Source organism: Peromyscus maniculatus, chromosome 14 (genome assembly GCF_049852395.1).
Source record: "Peromyscus maniculatus bairdii isolate BWxNUB_F1_BW_parent chromosome 14, HU_Pman_BW_mat_3.1, whole genome shotgun sequence".
NCBI lineage: Eukaryota > Metazoa > Chordata > Mammalia > Rodentia > Cricetidae > Peromyscus > Peromyscus maniculatus.
In genome coordinates, this window is record NC_134865.1 from 70,065,814 (window position 1) to 70,087,395 (window position 21,582).

The following is a 21,582-nucleotide window of genomic DNA, read 5'->3' on the forward strand; positions in this document are numbered from 1 at the left end:
TGGATATTTTAATTTAAACACTAGAAACCTGATTAAAAATTAACTACCTTAGATACAAAATATTTGCTATAAAATACTAAAAAAGAAAGTCCTATCACTATTAAAATCACTCAGCAAAAAAAATCCACGAAGTATTAACTAAATACAGTAGCAATCAATTGTCATCACAAATATTTCCTTTAAAGTAGATGATTCAAGGCTTAACTGATTATGAAGTAACTGATTAATATTTAACGACTAACAATAAAATATAAAACAACTATTTAAACAACTAAAGCATACTCTGAATAATACATTCAAAACTGGCAGAGTAAGTATTGCTTTTTATCTCCTCTTATTTATCATTTTGTGTGTGTGTGAAAATGAGGATCTTCTGAGGCACATTAGTGACATCTGTCTCAGCATTTTCAAAAGAACTTAGCAGAACTGGCACTACAGAAATTGAGAATGAAATGCAAAAACCATTTCAGGACTAATTCTAAGAAGTTAGCTGCAAAAAATCCAAACTAGAGCTGGGCATGGAGGCTTACACCTTCCTACCAGCACCGGGGATGCAGAGTCAGAAGTATGCACAGGAGGCGGCAAGCCCGGGTTCCGTACACAGGGAGTTCCAGGCCTGACTGGGCTACAAAGTCAGATCCTGCCTCAGGAAAATGAACAAAAACAACTAACCAACGGAAACGGTTGCCACAATGAAAGCATTAAACAGCTCTTCAAAACAGGAAAACCTTTCCATCTGCCGCCACGTGGATGGCTTCACCAATGAAGAAGAAATCTGCTTTACTGTGACAAACTATGTCTTCCAGAGTAAAGTTAGGTTATATAACAAAGTGAGCTGATGAATGATAAAATATCCTATGGAAGAGATTCTGGCACTTTTTACTTTTCATTATGTGGGAGATAGAAATTTCCTTAACTAATACTAACTTTTCAAATAGTCAATTTACAAAGCCCATATTTGTTTATATGTGCTCCATTCCTGTAATTAATAAATATTAAGGTAGTACTGATTACTTTGTGAATATTTACTCTCAGGATTAGTATTTTAGGTTACTTTTTCTTTCTGTCGTCATCGTCGTCTTCTCCTTTTTTTTTTTTTTTAATAAGACAGGCTCTCACTTTGTAGACCTGGCTAGCCTGGAATTTCCTTTGTAAAATGATCTGTCCTCATGTTCACAGAGATCTATCCACCTCTGCCTCCTAAGTGCTAGGATTATAGTTGTGTGTCATCATGCCAGCCTACCCTCTTTTCATTAAATGAGTGTGGTATCATTAGTAAAGATCTGTTTCTTAATTCTTAATATTTAATTCTTGATTATGTTATTTAGAACTTAAAATAATCCATAGATCAGGATTATAGCTCTCATTCTGCCTGTGAAGAACAAGGTCACACAACTGATACATGACACAAATGGGTATTTCAGCGTTTTGTCTAGCACTAGACACTACCTTCTAGCAAGTTGCCTCACCCTGGAATTTTAATACATGTATTCAGATCACGGTATGAATGACTTTCCTAACAATTTTATACTTCTCCTCTTCACCCAGAACAAAATGTACACTCACCCTCTGCCTCTTCTTTAGATGACCGCCCACTGTTGTTACCTAGGCTGTTTTATGGACAAACTGAGTACCTGAAGCAGAAAGGAGCTGCGAGTGTTCCCTGGGAATACTGCTAGCCGTGAGTCCTCAGAGTGCCTCGGGGTCTCCTTCCCCATTATTAGGCACAGTCACCCCTAACTTCATCCCTGGCCCTGACTATTAGGCCTGCATTTCATGTTTTCTATCAAACACGAACTTCTCATGGCAAAGTTTCCTTCATGATAGCTGTCTCTGGAAGTCGCTGCTATCCCACCCACCACTACCTCTGTTTCTGGACAACGTCTTTTATTATTTCTTAAAACCTCTTCACTTGTGGAGTCTATACCATAGGCTTGTTTGTTCTGTTTGGGATTCTGAGACTAGAGCCCAGGCCTCAGGTGTGCTGGCAAGTGCTCTCTCACTGAGCTACACATCCAAATCCCAAATGCCTCTTCACTGTTCTCCATCCTTGACTTGGAATACACTTGGCCAAATTCCCTTCTTAGCAAAGACTTTACTAGAGAGTTCTCTGCTGGGCTGGGGAGACAGCTCCATCAGTAATGTGCTTGCCTTACAAGCATGAGCACTTAAGTTCAATCTTCAGAACCCATGTCAAAACAAATAAACAAAAAACAGGTGCTAACCCTGAGACTTCCTGGTCAGCCAGACTTGTCTATTTGGGGAATTCCAGCCTCAAAACAAACAAACAAAGGATAGCTCCTGAGAAACAACAGCCAACAGCCATGCTCTGTCTCTACCTGCACCAGCACTTGTGTTCATATACAGTCACCCAAACATATACTTGTATGTGTTCAGAAACACGTAAGAGTTTTCTTTTCATAAAATTGCTCTGCATGTGTTGATTCTTTATCAAGACCAATAATTTCCATTAAAGAAATTTCAATTCATCTTTGGGTAAATTTTTTGAAATAGTAACAGCTGACCCTTCATTGAGGGCTTTTAGAGACTGAGTCACACCTTATCTCCTCCCCAATCTATCACCCACTTGTGAAAGTCAGAAAATAATATTAATCCAATCATAGTAACTTTACATATAGACAGTGTAAACACCAAGAGTACTTAAGGACATTTTCTAACAGTGGTTCACAACTGCAGAAATGAATACTACTAGTAGCTTCTACAGGAAATCCATTTAAATATAACTCAATTTTTTATATCTCTATCATTTCTCTTATCAAACTTTAAACTTTATTATTACCTTTCATCAACTGATGGCTCCTTTTGCTGCAAATGAGGCTTGACCCCCAGCATTGGGCGTATATTAGTTGATAAGGCTCTGATGGTGTAACTAATTTCATTCTCTCTTGTCACATCACTGTCATAGCCTAGCATCAAAATAGAATGGTACTAAGTGATAATAAGGTGATCAATTACATCCTTATAAATTCAACCTCTTCCAACAGTATAAAATGAATTGTTAAAGCCACATTACTAAATATGCTACTAGAAAAACTTATGTGAAGACTATTTAATAATACGTAATGATATCTACTAATTATCACTAATTGTACATTGCTATAAGCTATAAAGATGAGTTCCATCACCTCATTTTTATTAAAAATATTATGTACATAAGTGCATAATTATACTAGTATATATCTTCGGTTGTTAAGTGTGGATGATTAAATTATTCATCCTGTATTTTTATAAGTACTGATATTACTGGCATATTAAGAAAATAAAAATTATCTTAAATTATAAAGCTCAATAACAAAGGCTTTTAGCAGCACTTAAAATACTATTGGCTGTCTTATAGACAGTGACTATCTAATTAATCAGTACATGCCAGTTATAAATCACAAAAATAATTTTGTTGTAAAACTGACCCAAACACTAATAACACAATTGTTCAAACACTATTATTATTTATTTTTAACTTCTGTAGTTTAAATCAGTAGAGCTATTTTTTCTATATTTTTATTAAAATGTTTTAAAATGATATACCTCCATCTTCTTCAGAATCTATATCAGACTCTTCACTATCACAAGACTTTTTTTCTCGATAGCTCTCCATTTCGTTTGTCCATACCATTAAAGACATATCTGCACCTCCCAGGGTAACCAGCATGCTGTCATCATAAGTCCAGCGAACATTTGTGACATGTGTGCTATGAGCCACATACTTCTTAAACTTTGCAAATTTTCCCTGAAAATAAAACAAATTCAAACATTCTTTCTGAACTCTAGCATTGAAACTTTTGTTTTTAAAGTTTGATATATATATAGACATATGATTGTGTGTGTACATCATATATATGTATATACGTATATATTATATACGTATATACACTATATATTATATACGTATATACATTATATATGTATATATGTATATGCGTATATATATAATGTACACACACAATCATATGTCACTTCAATTCACTGTGCTTTCTTTGATAAATACTACATACACATAGTTTGTTTCTTTCTTTTGTCCTCCGGTATTTCACACCTACTAAGTAGGCAATAGGTACTCTACTATAGAGAACTTATATTGTAGAAGAGTTCTACTATAGAGAACTCTTAAGTTATAGACCTAGGACAGATTAGTTATGCAAGTAAATTTGAGATCAATAAGCTATAAGCAGGTTTTAAGTGAACATGTTTTCAAAGTTGTAAAAATAAAGTTCCTTAAATAAAAAAAGCATAGGGGTCAGCGAGGTGGTTCAGCAGGTAAAGGTGCTTGCTGCCAAGTCTGATGTGAATATGATCTCTAGAAGCCATACTGAAGAAGGAGAGAACCAACTTCAGCAAATATCTTCAGACCTCCATGTGCCATGGCACACACATGCTCACACACATACATACATGTGTGCATATATACCCACCCCACCCCCCACATTCAAATAAATTTAAAAATGTGAAAACCTTATTTAAAGTAAGTAAAACATAGTGAGTAGCAAAATCAGTGAGTTCTCTGGGGGAAAAAGGACAACGAAAATTAGAGGGCTGGTGAGATGGCTGAGCAGCCAAAGGAACTTGTGGCCAAGCCTGGTGACTGGAGTTGAATTCTCACAAGCACTTGGTGGAAGGAGAGAACCGGCTCTCCAAGCTGTCCTCTGGCCCCCATATGCATGCAGACCATGAGGCACATATGCTCCTCCCCACAAATAAATGTAATAAAGTGCAGCATGAATCTTAAAAGTTCTTATCAGTAGAAACAAACCCGGAGCTAGGTATTGGGGTGAACGCTGGAAGATCAGAGAAGCAGAACAAGCCACAGCCACTTCACCTGGCCAGTTCCTCAGCTGGTCTTGTTTCCTCAGACTAGAAGCCCCTGAGTCTTCATCCAAATGGCTCTCAGCTGAACTGCTTCTCGAAAGCCTGAATGCTTAACCAGCTAAAAGCTTCTAGTTTCTGGTCTCCATGCCTTATATACCTTTCTGCTTTCTGCCATCACTCCCTGGGATTAAAGGCTCACTTTCTGGGATTAAAGGCATGAGTCACCATGCCTGGCTGTATCCTTGAACTCACAGAAATCCAGGTAGATCTCTGCCTCTGGAATGCTAGGATTAAAGGCGTGTGCTACCACTGCATAACTTCTATGTTTAATATTGTGGCTGTTCCGTTCTCTGATCCCATATAAGTTTATTAGGATACACAATATTTTGGGGAACACAATACCACCACAAAAAGACCCCCCTTTTTTAAGTTAAGGAGGAGGAATCTGTCTTCAAAGCATAGAGTTCCTCAAAGATTGTGTGCTTCTTGCCACAGTGAGCTCTCCCTTCCTCTCCTCCCTTCTCCCACCAGGGATCAAACAGACTGCGTAAATTCCATACTATGATCGAAATCCCCAGGTCTGGGATGTTTATTTGAGTGCCTGAGTTCCCAATAAGAAGTCTTAAACCTATATTTTGATTTCAGTGAGTATCTAAAAATGCTGATATGGACAGCTGAGGTTACCATGAGCCAAATACCATGATATTATTTTAGCATCCCACTGCAAATTTTGTTTATGTTCATATTGATGCTAAATTACAATATATAACTTAATATATGATAGTTAGGAAGTAAATGCACTTGTACTATATATACAAGTTTATTTTTGTAGTAAGCAGAGCCTGATGTTTTACAATAGTGTGAACAGAGATTAGTAAAAAAAACGAATTGAAAATCAAACAACACAGCCCAGGTTATAGATCACTGTAAAGAATCTGTACTATCTGGTTTCAGAAAAAAAAAATCATCATATTAAGTCAGTATTGTTTATTTTTATTTAAATATTTAATATTTAATTGCCTTATTTTCTAATATAAAACCTACATTTATAAAGCTTATAGTGACTCCTAATGATATATATTTAAGTTATATCTATACTTATAATTAATTATAAAATTTATTTAATAGTGGCTAAAGAAATGTTGAGGAAAGGTTATTTGTATATTTAATAATGAAAACCTATACAATATACCATATAAAACAAGGCACTGTATAATACATAACATACAAACCAAGCCACAGTTTAGTAAACTATAATACTTACTTTAGATAAAAGCTATAAATATGATGCCAAGAATAGGAAACACAATTCCAAATATCTGGTGATATAACATTACTTACTATGTACGCATTATTAATATTAAAACAATGAAATTCATATTACCTTCACCATTTTCATTACAATGACCATTAGATAAGTTAAAGAAAAACACATACTTTAGCTGGGTATCTGAACAGCTTCACGAATCCCAAATCATCCCCTGTGGCTAGGACCATTTTGTCACTGGTGAGACAAGAGGCAGTTACATCTGTGACTTCTCCAATTACTGGCCAAATTCCCTCACAACATAAACCAAGTACACTTGTCCATGATGCCCAACTAATTTTTTCCACCTAAAAATATAAAAACATGCTGTAAGTTTCTAATACTTAGTATGGCAAGTCTGAACATTTCTCTATCACTGTATAAGATTTAACAGGAAAACTGCTAAATCCTTAGTTGGTTGTATAGTTCCCCAGCCCCACCACCCTCAGAGAATTGAATTTCAACATAATATTATTCAGGACATACTTGCTATATACATACTATGTGTCCTAGCTGCTGAGCAACAGTGATAAGTAAAACTGATTCTTTCCACAGATTAGCCAAAACAATGCTTACTATGCATCTAAGTCTTTATTAATGCATCATAAACATATTTTTCAATCAGTTTAGAAATTAAGAACTCTGAGAGGCTCTTTCTTTATTAAACCCCTTTCACATTAAATTTGCTGAGCATCTCTTCCTAGGTCATGCCAAATTAGTGATATTATCAGACACAAAAATTGAGAATAATACTCTTTCCTTCCTCCCTTCCCATCTCTCCTCCACTCCCCTCTCTCAGCCTCATACATACCTGCCAGAACAAACATCTTAGGTACACAGTCTTCAAAAGATGTCATACACACAGTACTTCAAAGGAGATGGCACATCCTCTATTACCAGGGGATGCTTCTTGTCCTTTTAGGACAGTGACTGAAGTGCAGCTAAGTATACAAGTTCTTATATTCCTTTTATTTTCTTTTTTGAGACAGGGTCTCACTGTGTAAACCCTGACCAGCCTAGAACTCACTCTGTACACCAGGCTGGCCTTGAATTCATAGAGATCCGCCTACCTCTGCCTCCTGAGGGCTGGGATTAAAGGTAATCACCATCAGGCTTGGATTCCTTGTTTTAAAAAGTCTCTTTCCTTTACCCATCTAGGTATCTATGTAGCCCAGTAAACAAACCCACCCACAGACCTATCCAAAAAACGTGAGAATGGATAGTCATCACACTAGCTAGATGACAGGAAGGAGGCCTCAGCTTTCCAACCAATGTCAATCATAGAAGCATCACCACAAGCATCACCATCTTCCTACCTCCACACTGGGGATAGTTTGTTTTTTCCCTCTGGGAGCTTCAAAGAATAGCTGCTCTTTAGCACCAGTGTTGACCTGTAAAAGCTTTCCTTAAAAGAAAAAAATTTAAAGTTACAGATATATTAAACACATAAATATAAATATTGTGAGTCTGAACTGAAATTCTCAGAAAGAAAACAAAACGTAACAAGTGATACACATCTCATAGGCAGATCAGAACTTGTGTAATTCTCTAGGGAGAGCAGAAATTTTCTGGTCTGGGGACAAGTTATCATGGGTTAGCTTTAGTCCCCTAAGCAGTCATTTACTACTCACCTTGCGTGTGACCTAGTATGCTTGCCACTATTAATTAGGTAAGTCCTTTTAGAATAGTCAGAGCCCTAGCTTCCACCAACCCAAAGACTAATGTTTGCAGCCAGCAGCTGAGGCCTTAAACAGAGCTTCCTCTCTGCATAACCCATCTACTTTGTCTACACACAAATGTATTTTTTAAATGTCTTGATTTATAACTTTCCTTGCTTTTTGATTATGAAAACTTCACATAAGTGTTTCTACCTTGGAACATGGTATTTGGGGAATCTGAGTCTGTGTTCCTAGCCATGGTCACTCATATTTGGCTCCAGAACAAGCAATCTCCTATGCCCTATGAAGTGACAGCTATGTTTCCATGGATATTTATTTGCATTTTTACAGGAAAACTTAAGTTTGAGGCCTGCATTTTGAGCCATTCAAAAGGCTGAGACTAGGGCAGTGGACTCAAAAGTTCAAGGTCTGCCTGGACTACATTCAAGGCAAACCTGTGGGGCCCTGTCTGAAATTTAAAAATCAGAAATGGGGGAGGGACAATACTCAGTATTAGAGCATTTGACTAGCATGTGCGAGGCCTTAGGTCAGCTTCCTCTATAGTGAATATATTAACATCGTTGCATTCTCTTAATTCCCATATAATTAAATAATTTCATTCATAAAAGGCTTATTTTTATGTTGGCAGATAGATAAAAACTATTTTAGTTGCTATGCACATTAAAAAGAAACTTGACGCCAAGCAGTGGTGGCACATGCCTTTAATCCCAGCACTCAGGGGGCAGAGGCAGGCAGATCTCTGTGACTTCGAGGCCAGCCTGGTCTACAGAGTGAGATCCAGGACAGGAACCAAAACTACACAGAGAAACCCTGTCTTGAAAACAACAACAACAACAAAAGAAACTTGAAACATTTTTTTTTTTTGTTAAAATTGCTTCCAATTTTTTAAAAGTACAAGTGAACCATTTAAGGATATGTGAGAAGTCTTAAGTTATAATAAGAAATTTACAAAATTGAAAATGTAAGATATCCTTTAAAATGAGGGCATTTAAAATATTTAACGTGTCCAAAACTTTCAAAGCATTATATGCTATGCATTCTGCAAAGAAGTACTCATTGAATACTACGCCATAAGATTACGATGATTTTTAGAAAACATATAGTATATTAAGTAATGGAAGAAGTACTTTTAAAATCTTCATTAACATTTCTATTTCCAAATTTGAAATGTGTGAAATTCACCTGACAAAAATCAGGACATTATGGATAAATTTCTTTCTCATATAAAATTTAATTACTTTAAAATTAACTTCTTAACATCTACTGTACTCTCATCTGATAGACATTAGATGAACTACTGAAAAGTCTAAACTACAGTGTTCACCCTGGACTGAATCACATCTGTTCCTCTGAAGAGCTACACTAGAGCACATGAAGCTCTTGTCAATATTAAGTCACGCACAGTCTTACCTCTAGAGTCCCAGTCAATGTGGGTGATGTAACTGGTAGCTCCTTTGCATATTCCCACTCGTTTGCTACTCACCACATTGTATATATCTATAAAGTTGTCATGGGATGCCACAGCTAGGTATTTCCCAGAACCTACAACGGAAACATTTGCTTGGCATTTCCGACCTGTGGGAGGCATTTTTAACTCTGCAACTACAGGTAACTTTACTTATCTTTTGGGGGAAATCTTAAGTGTCTCATAAGTTACATTATAGTCAGACATAAATGTTGATATCAAATAACAATAGATTTCTTCAAGAATATTAATAAAAAATGAAATACATTTTCTTAGTATACACATTAGTTCAGTGGAAAGAAAATTCTAAAGAGTCATGTATGATCCAATTTTAATTCAATCAATCCTTCCAAAAAAATCCTACTAAATTTGAGGGGAAATGGACATAAATCAACATAAGAAATTTTGTAATTTTACTTATCATTAGTAATTCCTACATCATAGTTGGCTCTGTAGTAGACAATGAATCAAAGAAATTGGTGACCTAAAGTTATGCAATTTCAAAAGCATTACAATATCAAAAAGTAGTTATCTGGCCGCTTTGATTTACAAACATGAAAACTGAAGTCCACCTAAGCATCCTGACCCCAAGTCATTTGGGAAATGAGTGGCATAAGGATTAAGATTAAACAAGACATTTGTACCTGCCAAGCACAGGGCTTTCACAACTCACCCCGCTGCCCAATCAAAAAGTAAAACTCTGGGGCTGGAGAGGTGGTCAATGGTAAGAGTGCTTGCAATGAAAACATGAAGATTTAAGTCTGGATCTTCACACCCCTGTGAAAAGCTGGGCAGGGCTATACCCAGTGACCCCAACACTGTTGGAGATAGAGACAGGAGTACTGTTGACCTTGCCACGTAACCTAGCTTCGAGTTCAGTAAAGGACTTTGTCGTAACGAACTAAAGTGGATGATGATTGAGCAGGACACCTAACTCTGTCCTCTACTAGTATACACACAACACATGCAAATATACCACAAACTGAAAAATCACATTTGGCACACACATCACACACACACACACACACACACACACACACACACACACACACACACACACACACACACACAGTGAGAGAGACAGAGACAGAGAGAAAGAGACAGTATGGCCTGAGATAAAGTAAGTTAGAAAATTATTACACATTGATACATTTACTCACTGCTAGACTGGTGCTAATAATCAAATACAATTTCAATGCAATCTCACCAGGTGAAAACTGGATATCTGAAATAATATCTTTTCTGTGGTGGAAGGACACAAGATCCTCCAGAGTGTCTGCATTTGCCATTAAGAAGCTTCCATCATTGAGACCTACAGCTAAGGCTTTTCCATCAGGGGAAAAGCAGCAGCACCTCCCACCTGAAAGAGAAGGAAAGCATCAGGGAATTTCTTGTCACATACACATGTTTAGAGTATGTGCTTTAAGGACCTCTAATTATACAGAGAAACCTGTATTTATTATGGCCTCAAATAAACATGAAAGGAAGTCAAGAAATTCTGCTAAAACAAAGTAGCTTCTAACCGTAACAAAAACGTAGTTATTTCACTTAACACAAAGGTGAAGGAAAAGAAAGAGAATTTTTAACTAATAAAAAGCCAAAGACCTAAGTGAAGATTGGGGGTGGGAGTGGGAGGCAAGGCCATCTTTGTAAAAAATGCTTCAGAAATGAAAAAAGGGATACTAGGCAATTCTTAGTTTAAGCTAGGAAGATCTGTTTCAAAAGAATATGTGAGTAATAGTAATACTGTTTATTACTAATGATGTTACTATTCCTTTCAAAAGGGGCCAGGCTACATTGACAAATAAAGAGATAATAATGGGCTTAACAGCAAAGCATATGGCCAGCATAGGCAAAACCCTGAAGCTTTCGGTACTAGCATATAATCTGAGGGAGGGATGAGGCTGTTACAGAATGAAAAATCAGACTGAACTGGGAATAAGTAATCATCTAATTATCAAACATACACTGGTAATGAAGAAATCTAGGAACGATGGCTGCAACTTAAGAGTCAAGAGAAAGTGATGACCTAGAGTGAGGCGGCAGCAGTGAAGGAACAGGAATGGGCTAGTATGGAGACAGACCTGGTAGGACTTGAGTAAGGGCTGTGGAGTAAGAGAAAAAAACAAAGTCCAGATCCAACGGTCATGTCATTTACTGAGATGAGTACACGTGACATGTATCCCTTCAGTTAAGGGTGCCTAGAAGAAACTTAATGGAAGACATAATGATGAAAGCCATCTGCCATATATTAACACTTGTCGAGAGGAAAGCTAGAGGTACAAACAGAGGAGGTGACAGTATGCAGGTGGTGTTATAAACATGAATCTGGATAGAGTTTGTCATTTATTAGCAGCCAACCCCAAATCCATTCTTCTTTCCTTGCTATAATATTCAAGCTGAAACCTGTAGATACTTTTGCCTTGTCAGCCAACTTGATTTTGGCCAAGAACAGTACTGTAGCAGGAAAGCCATTAATGAGAGACCCTACGGATCACACAGTCATCTCCTTTGGGAACTTTCCACAGGCTTTGTCCAGGAACCCCAAACTGCTACTTGACATGACAGAGCTGAAACCTGTTATCCTGTGACCTGAGCCTCTGGCCAAGACTGTGTTACTTTGTCAACTAGACACAAGCTAGAGTCATCTGAGGAGAGGGAACCTCAACTGAGAAAATGCTGCCATCAGATAGGCCTGTGTGCAAGCCTGTGGGGCTTTTTCTTGACTGATGATTGACATGGGGGGCCCAGACCACTGTAGGTGGTGCCAGCCCCGAGCAGGTAGTTCTGGGGTGTGTAAGAAAGCAGGCTGACGAAGCCAGGAGGAGCAAGTCAGTAAGCAGCACTCCTCCATGGATCTTGCTTCAGTTCTTGCCCTAACTATCCTTCCTGATGGACCCCAGCTGTGAGCAAAAATAACCTTTTTTTTTTTTTTTTCTCTCCGGGTTGCTTTTGGTCATGGTCTTTATCACAGTAACAGAAACCAGACTAGGACAAGAACTGAATTTGATTGTTCAGGGCTGCTCTTATTTACTTGACTATGATTTGCATGGCCGAAATTGTACAACTGGAAATTGCATGCACAATGGGGATCATATGATCCCCAACACTGCATAGCAGCCAATGTGGACTGCCCTCCTTTTACAGGGTATGAATTACATGCCAGGAAACTGCACACAAAGCAGCTCAACCCAACCACACAAGGACTTTAAACTGCAGACATCTTCCCACAGCCTTATACTGCAGACAGTATTGTAGTTTCTGCCCAGTGTGCTGCCCTTGCCAAATATTCAATACACTATTCTTCCCATTGCACAATTCCCTCTCCACTAGTGGAGTCCCTGGTCCACCACCACAGGGAAATTGCAAGGCCAAAACTCAAGAAAGGGACTATGCTTCTTTCTTCTAGAGCAGTGGGCCAGCAGATGGATTTTTAGGGACTGAGGTGGGGCTGTGGATGACTGTGCTATCACAGCAGAAGCTTTGCTAGACTGGCCATGGTCTACACACTCTGGGAAAGTCCTTCACCACTGGCAGGAGGCACAGGGTGTAGTGGTATCAAGGCCCTCTCCTCGAAGGAGATCTGGATTTCTCCTGAGGAGGCCGGTGCTTCTTCCTGTTCATTCCTTTGTCATTGTCCACTGTCCTTCCAGGTACATCTGCTTTCTTCACTCGCTCCTTTAGACCCTCCAGAATCCTCTCTATGCCTTTTAGTAAATAACTGCCTTTTAACAGTTATCACTTTGCAACCTTTGACCTGAGCAGTCTGAGTCCTTGCCCATGAAATGCCAGTAGTTGAAAGCACACACAAGCACCACAATTAGCCAAGTCATCTCCAGCTGCTGACTGTGATGACCGTCTACTTAAGGCCTTGGGGAGCCCAAGTGGCTGCTGCCTATGAACACTGTGCTGATGATGATTACAAGAAAGGTGATGTGCAAGAGATTCTGAACACATGAATCATTTATAGAGAGAAGTAACCAGCTCAGGTCTTAAGTGTTCAGCACTAGCTGGAATTATTAAAGTTCCCATAGCAAGTTTAAAAGCAATGGTCCATAAAAATTAAACACAAATTTAACTTTGTGGATAAATTATAATGTTAATTTAATTACACAGCCTCACCACATTTCTTCAGTGTTCTTTTAGGACACTGAAATAGGAACTCTGAAATTTGGATGTGAACATTTGGTTGGACTCTGACAAGATTTGAGATTTCAAACTTCCACGTAATTTCTAAGACTCCCTGCCAACACACATTTGTTTGTTTCGGTATCTGAGAAGTCTGACCTGGAGCAGCTGCTTTGTAAAGAAATGCTCCCCTTTCTAAGGAACTCTCAGAACCACCCTGTGTCATCTGTCACTGACTCACAGCTTGAGTCAAAATAAGGCGGTCTCTAGAGCAGTGTTCCTCAACCTGTCACAACCCCTTTGGGGCCAAACGGCCCTTTCACGTGAGTTGCATACCAGATATCCTGCCTATCAGATATTTATATTATGCTTCACATCAGTAGAAAAATTACAGTTATGAAGTAGCAACTAAAGTAATTTTATGGTTGGGGTCACCACAACATGAGGAATTGTATTAAAGGTTGCAGCGTTAGAAAAGTTGAGAACCACTGCTCTAGAGCAAAGACAGACAAAAAGATTTTCATGTTTGTAAGGCACAAAATAACCATCAAAATGGTTCAACTCTGCTATAGCACTACAGTAGCCCCAGATGATACCACACAGGGGGCATGGATGTGATCCAATTCAACTTTATTCTCTGCTGAATGTGGTGGTTCAGTATAACTTTAGCACTCAGGAAGCTGAGGCAGGAGGGACAGACAGAGAGAACAAAACATCCTTTATGACCAGAAGAGAGGAGGAGGTGGGCTCAAGCTGATGGGATCCACAGGTTTGAAGTAGGATACCAAAACAGGAAACATTATGGGATCATGAGAATGAAAAGGGTCCCTAGCCCCAGAGTCTCCTTGAAGCCTCTTGCCAGCTAAGAAGCAAAAATTCCAACACAATGGATCATATTTGCTCGAAAGGCTGTCAACATAGAGACAATGTTTCTTTTATTTATAAATACTTTCAAATAAGAATGTTAAAATACCAATGAACTAAGTTTAAAGCCTAAGATGGTATGATCTCAACTACAGCTTTACTGTTTTCCCAGATGCCTCTGGGAAACACAAACAAGACTATTGCTTCTACCTTCCTACATCCCTGTGACCTAAACATTTATCTTATGGATTGTTATCCTGTCAGGTCCCTTGGGAATCTCCCTATGATTATAACATTTCCTAGCAACTCTCTGAACATAATAGCTTCAAACTCTCCAAAATGGCATATATGGCTGCTGAAAAACAATGAAATGTAGCTCTCTTTGAGAAAGCCCACAAGCAAGTTCTTGGGTGTGTCTTCCCAACTGCCTGTCTCTTAACCCCCGTGCTTAAATCATACTAAAATCTCTTAATAAAACACAACTCTACTTCATACTAGCTCCTCTTGAAAACATTTTTTTTCTGCAGCAGGAACGTGTGAAAAGATTTGTGCCACCTATTCATGTACACTATTTCCAATTTCCATATCCTTCTAAGCCTTGTATTTTATATGCCATTTTGTTCCTGGCAACAGGGACACAGAAACAAAACTCTACACTGTCACCCTTGGTAGCCTGAGAAATTATTTTCAGACATGTCTACTTGGGCAAACCCATGAATCTTGGCTTTGATGCAAAAAAATGACAATTATTAAAATGAGCCAAGAGATTAATTAATGAGTGGGAGAGAGCTACATAAGGATAGTTCATCCCTAGAGATCTACAGCGACGTGGGGCTACAGAGAAAGAGAAGGCATGGAATGAAGAAAGACATGGGATGAGAGCAAGAATCCAAACTCAGAAATCCCATAAAAATTCAGAATTGATTATCATTAAAAACTAAAACTACAGGAGACTAGAGCTTTTGTTTTGTTTTTTGCTTTTGAGATGGGATCTTACTGTACAGCCTAGGCTAGCCTAAAACTTGAAATCATACCACCTCTACTGAGATTACAGGTGGCCAACAGCATTCTAGCAAAAGAAGCTGTTAATAGGAACTTTCCAATGTTTCAAGTACAAAAGGCTGGTAAATATTCAGAATATATTCATTTCTCAGACTTTCAAGAACATAAACATTAAGCTATATTGTTTATCTATACTTGTTTGCTCTCTGATTGCTATAAAATTGAGTCATTTGTCAAAAGTTTTTCTTATGAGAGCCTACTTCCATCACCGTCTCATAATTAACTCCACATGACATCAGTAATCTAATTATATTAACTTAAGCAATTGTCACAAAGACTACCAGGTGTTATGGCTCATACCCTTAATCCCAGCACTAAGGAGACAGAGGCAGGTGGATCTCTGTGAACCTGAGGCTGGCCTAATCTATACAGAGTTTGAGGCCAGCTAGGAAGACATAGTAAGATTTTGTCTCAAAAAAGAGAAGGTTCCCACATATCCCTTTCAAATTAGGAAAACAAACTTCCTCTCTTGAACTAATGCTGAATAAAATAAAGATAACTAATCAAGAATATTTAAACCGAAAAGTATAGAATCATGAGTTCTGCCTATAACCTAATGCAAAGAAGTACTCCTAACTGGCAATTTTTCAATATTAACACAAAATAAAAGGTCACAAACTCAGGAAGCATAAAGCAGGGCAGATCCAAGTAAACCCAGATACATGTCCAATGCTGTTAACTACAGAACTGTAAGGAAAAGCAAAAGAGAGCAGTAGAACATGAATAATACCTTCTACACCAAGAGTTCCAGAAGCAATTACTAGAATTCAAAACTGAGTCAACTAACAAAATAAGTTCATACTATAGGCCCGGTGAGGGCAATACTTCGCTCCAATTGGTATTACACTGTTAAAGAGAAGTTAAACAACAGTAATAAAATGAATAAAATCACCCTGCTTTGACCCTCCCCCATGACCCTGCCCTTAGAATGTCATGAGTTCAGCCAAGGAAGATGAGGGAATTTCCAACAATCCTTTACAAGGGACAATCTATGGCTATTTGTGAATGTCAGAAGATTGTGACAGCCTAATCTTTGTTGAAGTCTGAGAGCCTCTTACCCTTTTTCAGTTTCCGGACTGCCAACATACAATGACTAGGAGACAGATCCCATATTCTTAAGGTTTTATCATCACTTACAGTAGCACAGATGGGCAGGTAAGGATGTGTGGCCAAACCCCACACCTCTCCTTCCATGTGTCCCTATAAAGAAAACACAGTTAATCTCAGCATAATCTGAAAATACATATATTAGATGAGGAGTTCCATAGACATGCTCCATTGAAACTGATAAAAAGAGATTCAAATTTAGTAAAGGCCTGACATGGTTTCAAAGAAATAGAACAAATGAAGGAAATTTTACTAAAGAAAACATGATGGAATTTGGTCAAAATAGTGATGGCATATGTCTTGGATTCCAGACTCTCTTCCCTGATCACGACCCATCCACATGGAAACCAACACAGACTCTTGCAACCAAGAACACCTGGCTTTGTCCCCAACTCCTGGTTGGAGTGCCAGCTTCCCAGGACAGGCAGCATATCAGTTTCTCATCCTGAACCAGCTGCATGTTGGAGGATAAATGCTTGATGTGCACAGGTGACAAGTGGAAGCTCCTTTTCCCCAGTCCCTATTCCAGATGTCAAATCCACCTTGAGTGCAGTGCTACTGAGAACAACGAAGCCCCACTAGAACTCAAGAGGACCCGAGGTCACTGTCTCTTCTCCCACTGCAAAAGACAGCAGTAGAACCTGAATAATACTTCCTACAGCATTTACTTCCTAAAGCCTGCAAGACTAAGTGGGCTTCTCCCCTTATACTCAACTCCAGAAGACCCAGCAGCCTTCTCCTGTCCTCATACTCAACTCCAGAAGACCCAGCGGCCTTCTCCTGTCCTCATACTCAACTCCAGAAGACACAGACGCCTTCTCCTGTCCTCATACTCAACTCCAGAAGACAGAAGCCTTCTCCTGTCCTCATACTCAACTCCAGAAGACCCAGAGGCCTTCTCCTGTCCTCATACTCAACTCCAGAAGACCCAGAAGCCTTCTCCTGTCCTCATACTCAACTCCAGAAGACACAGAAGCCTTCTCCTGTCCTCATACTCAACTCCAGAAGACAGAAGCCTTCTCCTGTCCTCATACTCAACTCCAGAAGACACAGACGCCTTCTCCTGTCCTCATACTCAACTCCAGAAGCCCAGACACCTTCTCCTGTGCTCATACAACTCCAGAAGACACAGAAGCCTTCTCCTGTCCTCATACTCAACTCCAGAAGACACAGAAGCCTTCTCCTGTCCTCATACTCAACTCCAGAAGACCCAGCGGCCTTCTCCTGTCCTCATACTCAACTCCAGAAGACCCAGAGGTCTTCTCCTGTGCTCATACTCAACTCCAGAAGATCCAGAGGCCTTCTCCTGTCCTCATACTCAACTCCAGAAGACCCAGAGGCCTTCTCCTGTCCTCATTCTCACTCCAGAAAACCCAGACACTTTCTCCCATGCTCATACTCAACTCCAGAAGATCCAGACACCTTCTCCTGTGTTCATACTCACTCCAGAAGACCCAGACACCTTCTCCTGTCCTCATACTCAACTTCAGAGACCTGACTCTGAGATTTTGCCTCTGGGCAAACTGACTGGTCTATGTTTTCAATTAGCATAGCATCTGAGTTTCCAAACTTGTCCCAATCCCCTTTCATCACAGCCTCCACTGGTCTTAAGAACACATTTGAGATGGCTGTTTTCTGTATTCTGCTGTAAAGTCAGTTTCTTTAAGAAGAGATTAGAAGCTTTTTCTTCTGACTTTCTTCTTAAACCATGATGCACTAATTCCCAAATCATTTTATAAAGCCTGATACCACAACCAGATAAGAAAATTATAAAGCAATAACCCTTTTAAGCAGAAGTACTAAAATCTTCTGTGATATATTAACAAACAGAATCCATCACATGTAAAAACAATTATACACTGCAACCAGGAAAGCAAGTTGTCAAACCTTAAAATCAATTAATGTAATAAGTATGACAGAATGAAAATGAAAACACCATGAGCATCTTAATAGACATAGAAAAGGCATTAGACAAACCCCTCCTGGCCTATGATTTAAACTACTTAATAAATTAGAAATTAAGCCATGATTCCTCATCTTGGTAAAGAGCATTTGTGAAAAACCTACAGTTTCATTATGAAAAACCTACATGCCTAAACTACCATTACTCAGGAAGCTGAGGCAGGAGGATAGCTGCAAATTCAAGGCCAGCCTAGTCTACACAGTGAGTTCCAGACAAGCCAGGACAATTTACAAAATTGTCTCAAAATGAGAAAGGAAGGAAAGGAGAGAGGAAAGAAGGGAGGGAACAAAGAAGGAAAAGAGGGAGGGGGAGGAAAGGAGAGACAGAGGGAGGGAAGGAGGGAGGGACAGAGAAAGGGAGGGAGGGAAGGAGTAGCCTATAGTTAACATCATACTTAATGGTGGAAAGCTTAAAGCTCTCCTCAGACCAGGAACAAAAGCAGTAACCCCTGTTCTCACTGCTTATATTCAATGTTACACTGGAAGTTTTAGCCAGGGCAAGTAGCCAAGAAAAAGAAGTAGCAGCCACCCAGAACTGAGGGTGAAGCAGATGACATGATCTTGCACATAAAACATGGTAAAGGGTCTACTGCAACACTGTTAGAACTAATAAATGAAATTAGCACGTCTATAGGCCCTAAGTTTCCATTCACAGGATGTATACAAAATCAACTGCACTATATACTAGCAAAGAATGATCTGAAAATAAAATTAGAAAATCCTGTTTAAAATAGCATCAAAAAAAAAAAAAAAAAAAAGGAAAAAGCTTAACAGACTAAGACTGTACAGTGAAAAGCATAGAACCTTGCTCACGATAATTTAGGGATCTTAGTGACCAAAGAGCTATTTCATGTTCATGAGAACCTGACCCCATCAGGACGGGTCCCCAGACTAACACAGACGGCACTGCTACAAACACTGCTGTCTTTAACATCCTGTTAGGATACACACTCCCATACTCCTTAGTCACTCTAAATCTATGTTTTCTATATTTATGTCACCGAGAGTGTCTCAACACTTTCTTCCCTATTCTTATTTTCTCCTGTAGGTACTTTTTAAAAAGCAGATTTAAAAAAAAATCTTATCAAAGTATGGATAATAATCATACAGAATTTGTAATTTATTTAGATCTCTTACATCTTTATTAAAATTTCATAATACTCTTATTGTAGGTCTTCCATATTTTAACTATAAAATTACTTGTTATTGGAATAACCAGTGAGAAGGATCAGACAGTGATGGTGTATGCCCCCATGCCTGACAATCTGATTTTGATTCCTAGACCCAATGGTGGAAGAAAAGAACTAACGCCCCCAAGTTGTCCTCTGACTTCCACCCACACGCCTCAGCATGTGCATTGCCCTCCAAATCAATGAATACATGTAAAAATAATAAAAAATAAAATACTTGTTATTGCATAGTATTATTTTATGAACAGCATTTTATGTAATATTTTATTCGTATTGCTACTATAAAGAAATACCACTAATTTCTTTATGTTCATTTTTAAACTCATCATATTATAGGGAGCCTCTTTCAGTTTTAATAATTTTTCAATTTATTAACTCAATATCCAAGGTATATCATTGTTATAGCTGAAGTTACTGCTGTTTTTCTTACTTATTTCTAACAATTAAACCTTTCCTTGATTTGTTTCACTGGATTCATTAAGCTTTTACCTACACATTTAGACAATAATAGCTAAGGCAAGGCTATCATGAATCCCAATGTCAAGAAGCTAAAAAGACATCAAAATCTTACCTTATAATAAATATAAAAAATTAATGAGATGGGTTGCGGTATGACTCAGTAGTAGAGTATGTATTCAGTGTGCACGACACCCTGGCCTAAATGCCTAGTACCATTTTTTTTTTTTTTAAAGAAGTATTGAGAACAGTTTTACTTAGGAGGTCATCAGGACAGCATCCACACTTTAGGTTACTATGTAAGAAACCTGAAAGCCAACATAAATACTAAGATGATTAATAATATTTCTGCTTTACCAAACAGAAGCCACTGATGGACTCCAATCAGAGAATCTGACAATCTCAAACTGCCAATAACGTCAAGCTAACCAACCAAATGGATCTGTCTTTTGCACCGAGCTGACAAGAGCTTGCTGCCTATACTGAGGCACATCTCCCTAGATCTCTTCTGATTTTGAGTGTGGTCCACTGCACGAATACTTTAGTGCTCAAATAAGTCTATTCAGTTTGTTTTATCTAAAATGTCCTCTCTTTTAAGGTATTTTCATTTACTCTTTGAGAATGCCATACAAGTATACAGTGTATTTTGTTATTTATCCCCCCTTTAACTCTTCTCAGTTCCCCACCCCACACAATTTTTTATCTCAATAGACATCATTTATGATTTCTAAATCTTTTTCTATGAAAATTTAAAAAATAATTCTTCTATATTCTCATCTAAGAGTATTTGCAGTAATACCATCTGAAATCTCATAAACAGGTAGAGTACCATGACTAGCCAGACATGTAATGTATGACCCAAGGGGGCAAATCATGGGTACAAGGCCAACCAGAGTTACATTACATAGACACACCTCTCCCACCCTCCATTTCTCCTTCCCTCCTTTCCTCCCTCCGTCCTTCTCTTCTCTTCTCTTCTCTTCTCTTCTCTTCTCTTCTCTTCTCTTCTCTTCTCTTCTCTTCTCTTCTCTTCTCTTCTCCTCTCCTCTCCTCTCCTCTCCTCTCCTCTCCTCTCCTCTCCTCTCCTCTCCTCTCCTCTCTTCTCTCTCTCTCTGTCTCTCTCTCTCTCTCTGTCTCTCTCTCTCTCTCTCTCTGTCTCTCTCTCTCTCTCTCTCTCTCTCTCTCTCTCTCTCTCTCTCTCTCTCTCACACACACACACACACACACACACACACACCAAAAACCTTATGATGACTTTAGTATGTTTTTATTTCAAAGGCATATCATGTAATAAGCTATCATTAGTATTAACTATGAGTATTAACAAGCTATCATTAGTACATGTTTTGCCTTTTCCACAATCTCACTTATGGGGTATTAACAAGAAAGCACTAAATAAAGCATGAGCAGTGCTCTGTGTGTGCTCTTTGGTGTCCTAACAAGAATGAAGCAGAGAATTAAAGACATATGTCTGCATTAAGAAAGGAGGCAGAAGCAGAGCAGGGGCAACTAGATTTCTATGAGTTTGAGGCCGGTCTG

The 21,582-nt window shown here is 38.6% G+C and overlaps 1 protein-coding gene across 12 annotated transcripts in view; it reads right to left on the minus strand.

The window, feature by feature from the left end:
- Nucleotides 1–21,582, minus strand: part of Eml5 (EMAP like 5) — a 122,317-nt gene that overhangs the window by 33,220 nt on the left and 67,515 nt on the right. For 11 of the 12 annotated variants that reach the window (XR_013044454.1, XR_013044456.1, XR_013044455.1 and 8 more), the window contains exons 21-27: nt 16,387–16,528; nt 10,482–10,634; nt 9,220–9,351; nt 7,447–7,535; nt 6,262–6,438; nt 3,547–3,748; nt 2,801–2,927 (exon numbers count right to left, since the gene is read on the minus strand). Coding sequence is in view for 8 of the 12 variants with exons in the window: in XM_042261024.2 (XP_042116958.1) it covers nt 2,801–2,927; nt 3,547–3,748; nt 6,262–6,438; nt 7,447–7,535; nt 9,220–9,351; nt 10,482–10,634; nt 16,387–16,528 (1,022 nt within the window). In the remaining 4 variants the exon portion in view is untranslated. Of the gene's footprint in view, nt 1–2,800; nt 2,928–3,546; nt 3,749–6,261; nt 6,439–7,446; nt 7,536–9,219; nt 9,352–10,481; nt 10,635–16,386; nt 16,529–21,582 lie in introns of those variants that run through there. The other variant, XR_006063556.2, reaches the window with a different exon arrangement.